This window comes from Lates calcarifer, linkage group LG13 (genome assembly GCF_001640805.2).
Source record: "Lates calcarifer isolate ASB-BC8 linkage group LG13, TLL_Latcal_v3, whole genome shotgun sequence".
Taxonomy (NCBI): Eukaryota; Metazoa; Chordata; class Actinopteri; family Centropomidae; genus Lates; species Lates calcarifer.
In genome coordinates this window covers 26956227-26962143 of record NC_066845.1, presented here as the reverse complement: position 1 = coordinate 26962143, position 5917 = coordinate 26956227, and the positions used below count along the sequence as shown (strand labels likewise).

At 45.3% G+C, this 5917-nt stretch overlaps 1 protein-coding gene across 1 annotated transcript; it reads right to left on the bottom strand.

Annotated features, from left to right (window-relative positions):
- Positions 1 to 2015: 2015 nt before the first annotated feature.
- Positions 2016 to 5639, bottom strand: rsph14 (radial spoke head 14 homolog). The gene is made up of 6 exons (XM_018664066.2): positions 5091 to 5639; positions 4161 to 4263; positions 3358 to 3476; positions 3046 to 3274; positions 2742 to 2878; positions 2016 to 2311 (listed from the first exon to the last, which is right to left on the bottom strand). Exons 1-6 carry the CDS (start codon positions 5263 to 5265, stop codon positions 2025 to 2027), a joined length of 1050 nt encoding a protein of 349 aa, XP_018519582.1. The 5' UTR covers positions 5266 to 5639; the 3' UTR covers positions 2016 to 2024.
- Positions 5640 to 5917: the final 278 nt, after the last annotated feature.

Genomic DNA, 5917 nt, shown 5'->3' with positions numbered 1-5917 from the left:
CTCTCTGGACCAGTCCATCTGCAGCAGTGGAGGGGGGTGGGGGTGGAGGAGGTGGAGGGGGGGGTTAAACATGAATATAACTTCATAAGTTGTTTAACCAGTAACGGAGTACTGCATTTACAGTTTTTTACAAGTACAGAAGTAATCCTGATGAAAACTACCTGCAGGTTGAACTTGGAGTTTTAAATACTTCATAAACTTTTGGGTAAATTTAATTATTTAACTTATAACTGATCATATGTAAAACTTTCAATCTGAAAAGTAACTAAAGTCATTAAATAAATGTAATGGAGTAAAGAAAAGTACAATATTTCCCTTTGAAATTCACTGGAGTATATGCTCATTGTGTTTAGTGTCAGTACTTGAGTAAATGTACTTAGTACTGTTGTGAAGACGTCGTGTTCTCGGTCAGAATCAGTTTTATTTTCACTAAACAAAGTAAAAAAGACAAAAAGCAGATTTCATGGTTTTGGAATCAAACTGTTTCTGTGTGTGATAATTTTCAGCTTCATTCTGTTCTCCACTGAACTAAAATCAGATCCCTCACCTCTGCTTCCTCCTCCTCCTCCTCCTCCTCCTCCTCCTCCTCCCTGCAGTAACAGGAGCTTCAGATAAAGGAGCTGCATTCAGGAGTCTGGATGTTTGCAGCCGCAGAGCTCGTGGCCTTAATTTGACTGGAGCAGCTTCTTTCAGAGCAGCAGGTCAGAGAGGAAACTCTATTCAGGACAAACACTCTGCTGAAGGCGATTCTGACTTAAACTGTGGTCTGCGGCCCTGACGGGGTCACTGAACAGCTCGAGGGCCGGTTCAGTCTTTAACCAAGAACCACTTCAGAAACTGCACCTGGTCCTGGCCCTCAGAGTCTCAGTAATCTGCAGCCACCAGAGGAACCAGAGCTGCAGGTTCACCTGGACGTCAGTGTGATACTGCCACCTGCTGGTTACATCGCAGAGCACAGCCACGACAAACTGCATCCAACTGTGTTCCTCTGCAGACAAACCGACGCTCAGAGGAGAATTCATCAGGTTACTGACATGAGCCGACACACCTGACGTGACGTCAACATGGCGGACTCACCTGAGGGTTTCCTCTTCGTCTTTATCTCCTCGTCAGTCCAGTCTCTGCAGATCTCGGTTGTTTTAATCTTTCGTTTCCGCTCCCTCTGTTCGATCAGGGGATTTAAAATTGGAAGACGCCATCACGCGACCAATTATAAGGCGTACGCACCTGTACCTGTAGAACGGGCGCTGTGATGCGTTCAATGACTAGGGAGGGTTGTAAAAACCAAAACCTTTCTTCTTGCTGAAATGTTCAGAGCCTTATTGATCTTTGATCGGCTACTGGAGCTTTTGTTTGTTTGTTTCTGAATATGATATGAAAATATAGTTCATGGGAATAAATCAAGTTTTAGTTTAGTAAACAGCTGCTCCTGCAGATTTATAAACTGACATAAATAAACAACAGATAATTAGGTCTATGTAGGTTCTCAGTCATCCAGGTCATGGTACTCTTAAGAGCTGAAATTGAAGGCAGCTAGACTTCTTTTAGGTTCCTGAAGACGCTTCCTCAGTTATGAAAACTGGTTGTGGAGTCTTTTTAACCTCTAGGAGGTGGTTCATTTAATCTGCATTCACCCCCTGAGACATGAGACCCTGACGACTCACATAATGACAAGGTGGGTTAATGACTCCCAGAACCATATTGTTGATTTTTCCTCTTTTTAACTATTAACTGAAGTGAATACTGACATATTTACATACATACATGCAGTAGGTCAAGCTGATAGAGCGCCCTCTGCTGGATCAAAAGGCAAACTACTTCAAATGGTCTGAAGCACTTATAGACTGCTGCCAACAACACAAAATCTGTTTTTTTTCTAAATAAACTGAAAGGTACAGTTAAAAAATTCTTGATAATATGTGATGACTCTATAATAAACCACATCGTTAATTATTTTATTTATTATCTCGTCAGCTGAGGTTAATTGAGCAGGTGTGTTCTGGGGGTCAGAGGTCATCAGGGTGTCAGGGGGTCCAGGTAACGACCCTGACGGCGGTCAGAGCGGCCCGTCGGATGTCCCGGTCCTCCTCTGCCGCCTCGCTCCTCTCCACCAGCAGGGGGAGCTGCTCCAGCAGGAGGCGGCGGCCATCCGGAGCCTCAGCCAGCGCAGTCAGAGCGCGCAGGGAGTACATGACGAGGGCCTTCCTCCTCCTCCTCCTCTCCACATCCTCCTCTTCCTCCTCCTCTTTCTTCTTGGACGCCAGGTGGAGGAGGACGGGGACGACGTCCAGATCCAGACACTGCTGCTTACCTGCAGGAGGAGGAGGAGGAGGAGGAGGAGAAGATTCAGTCATAATCTGATGAAGAAGAAAAAACCTGACAGGTGAGGAGAGGTCACATGGTGCATTTAAGGTCCGGACAGAAGACGACTCTCCTGCAGTAAAAGTCTGGTTTATTTCCTCACAGTGTTAGTTCTACGCAAAAACTCAAAGGCCCAAGAGCTGAACTGAAGTCAACTACAACTCCCAAGGTGCATTTCACCGATAAAAATCCAATCAGAGTTTCACATTCTGTTAGTGAAGCTCATGATTACACTTTGTAGAAACCTGAATTCACTAAAGCTGAGTCACATGACCAGCCTCTTCTCCAACAGCAGCTGAGACTCATGAGTATTGTATATTGAATTTAGAGTTGTCCACCAAGCCAGCAGAAAAGCATAGTGGACCAAAGTGTGTTTGTACCTGTGGTGATGACGACAGTGTACATGATGACTCCTGCAGCGTTGGCCTGAACCTCGACATCTTCGTCCTGCAGCAGATCAACCAGGACAGGAAGGACCGCCTCCTCACACACCTGCCTCTTCCCGTCCTCAGGAACACTGGAAGCAGAGAGCAACCAGAGCATCAAACGGTGAGACCAGCAGAGAGCAACCAGAGCAACAATCGCTGAGACCAGCAGAGAGCAACCAGAGCAACAAACACTGAGACCAGCAGAGAGCAACCAGAGCAACAATCGCTGAGACCAGCAGAGAGCCTGGTGTCAAACCTGAGGGCCATCATGGCTGCTGCCGCCTCTCTGCGGACGTTCGTGGAGCGGTGGGAGAGTTTCCGTTGCAGCAGCGAGACGCCGTCGGAGGCCAGAGCAGGAAGAGCGTCCAGCCTGGAGCAGCAGCTGAGGGTGGAGAGGAGCAGCACCTGCACCTCCTCCTCCTCCTCCTCCTCCTCTCTGAGCTTCAGCATCAGTTTAGGAACCAGAGTGAGGAGAGCGTCTGCACCTGCAGGTTATAATCGTGGTTTCTAAACTGAAACAGAGCAAGAATCAAACCTCTGAGTGGAGCTGCTGGACTGGAGCTTTTACCTGCGGGTAGCTGAGCGAGGCGGTTCAACACTTGGTGGACGTTTCTCCTGCAGGAGGACGAGGAGTCGTTCAGCAGCTGAGAGAGAGGAGGGAGGATGGAGGAGGAGAGCAGGGCCTGTCTGCAGGAGGAGACAACAGAGACACACAATGACCGACAACACACACATCAGAGAATCACCAGAACAAGCAGAAACATCTCTATATATCTCTACCAGACTCCATTGACAAAAACAGGGATTTAACCAGGAGCTGCTGGAATACCACTGCCTCCATCTGTTAGTGTGTCTGTGTTACTGTGTGGTACTTTTACTTCAGTAAAGTATCTGATTACTTCTTCCACCACAGAAAGTACCACACAGTAACACGTAGAGATATATAGAGATGTTTCTGGTTAAACTAAAGGATCTTCCTCTTTAATAAAAAGCTCTGTCTCTGGAGGAATCCTCTCATCATGTTGTCAGACTCTGAGAAGAACAATCTGAACATGGACTCTGTTACTGCACCGATTCATTTACACCCAAAAACATGGAAAATAAGGTTAAAAAATACCAGAGTTGTTCTTTAGGACCTAAAAGTTAAAATGTTCACTCGTTATGATTCCCTCTGAAAACATCGTTATGTTTGGTCAGTACTGGGATGTTGATTATTCTACAGACTGACATTTCAATGGTGAAGTTATAGTACAAGATGATTTTAACCAATCAATTTAATTCTCTAATGATGTTTTTTGTACATGTTTTATTTGTGTACTGCAATAGAAGGCAGTTTCTACTCTGAGTAATACAGATAAGCAGCAGATGTACCTGCCGACGCTGTGGGCCGTCAGCAGGTGAAGCAGATCACAGGTCTTCGCTCTGAGTGATGGATCTTCATCTGTCAACAAAACCTTCAGCTGCTCCAGAAAACCTGCAGAAGAAATTCAATCTCCTTCATTTCAGAGGGAAATATTCTTCTTTTTACTGAATTCATCAAACATATGATGAGTTTATACAATAAGATGCTTTGTTTTAAACAGTAAATACAAGTCGAGCTCAGTTGAAAGAAGAAGATCTTAAAAATCTAAAATCTATCCCAGAATGTACGACGTCCTCCCTCTCCTGAGCTGTAGAGTCTGGTCTGTGACTGGTCTGGTTTAGTCTGGTCTGCTGCTCCTACGATCCTGCTCAGCACCTGCTGCTGTACTTTAACAGATAAATGATTAGTGCTGCTTCTAGTATCACTGCTACTAATCTTATTATCACTTTACTCGAGGTTTTTCCTCCCGACTGTCGCCTCGTGCTGCTCATGTTGGTTCTCTCTGTTCTGTACATTTATTTCAGAATTACTGATTTGAAATTTCACTTTCCTTCCACATCATGAATCTAAAGTTTCCAATAACCTTGTTTTAATGTTTGAAAATAAAATCAGTTTGTTCATTCAATCCTTTATTCTAAAAACAAGTCCCCTTTATATTTACAATATATACACACTCACTGATCAATGATTTCTCTTCTGATCAGTTATTGTTAATATTTGTTAATAAAATGTTTAAATAATAAATTACAACATTTGTCTGCGCTGAGTATTTGTACTTGTCATACTCTCGGTACTTTTCCCTGATAGTACTGCATGTACTGTTACTAAGCAACATTTCCCAGTCAGGACTTTTACTTGTAACTGAGTACTCGGTGCAGTATCCTATTACCTGCTCAGTGTGGACAGGCTGCTTCCTCAGAGAGCTCAGTGGACTTTACCTCCGTTAACGGTCTGGTAGAGCCGCTCCGGGTCGTGGACCAGGTCGCAGAGTGAAGCCAGAGCCCGCCGCCTCCTGCCGGTCTCCGGCCGCTGCAGCTCCTCGAACAGCTGAGGCACCGCCCGCCGCCCGAAGGCCACCGGGGCCCGGGTCGGGTCTATCAGGACACCGGCCATCTTCACCGGGACGAGGACTATCTTCAAACCTGGCGAATCAGGAGCGAACCGGACCAGACGGCCAGGTGGAGCAGACTCTCAGCTGCCGTTGCCTGGTAACAACATGTAAACATCACTGGACGACCGTGCTGCGTTCACTGCCTGTAGGAAAGTCTGCATGCGGACATTTCAGATCTTTTCAGTTTAGATTTATTTCAGTCAAACACCTGATCCGACAGGAGATTACATGTTACTGTAACCGAGCAGGTGATGAAGACCAGGACCGCAGGTAGAAAGACAAACAGGCCGACAGTGCAGGTAAAAATACAGAGGAGCGAATGAGGGAAATGAGAGACAGATGTGTATGAAGGTGGAACAGGTGGAGCTGGGAACAGGAGGGACATCTGGTGGACAGGTGGAGTATGACAAGAGACAGAGGCAGAATGGAGACAGGAACAATGCAACAAGGAAACACAAACTTACAATATTATAAAGGGCTGGGTTCTTTCAGGAAAGATATATAATCATATATAATATATGATTTATTTGATATATTAAATTGAACTGAACACTGAGAAGAGAATGTCCTGTCCATCCTGATCAAGTCTTTTTATTCTCCTCTCTCAGATTTTACCCAGGTACCTGATTAAAATGTTTCACATGTGAACAGTCA

Bases quoted from the DNA above. Each gene is read 5' to 3' on its own strand.
- rsph14 (XM_018664066.2), bottom strand. From the start codon at position 5,265: ATGGCCGGTGTCCTGATAGACCCGACCCGGGCCCCGGTGGCCTTCGGG. The intron at 3,477-4,160 runs GTACATCTGCTG...CTCCTCCTGCAG, and splicing joins ACGGCCCACAGCGTCGGCAG to ACAGGCCCTGCTCTCCTCCT. The intron at 2,879-3,045 runs GTTTGACACCAG...CTCTGCTTCCAG, and splicing joins GCAGCCATGATGGCCCTCAG to TGTTCCTGAGGACGGGAAGA.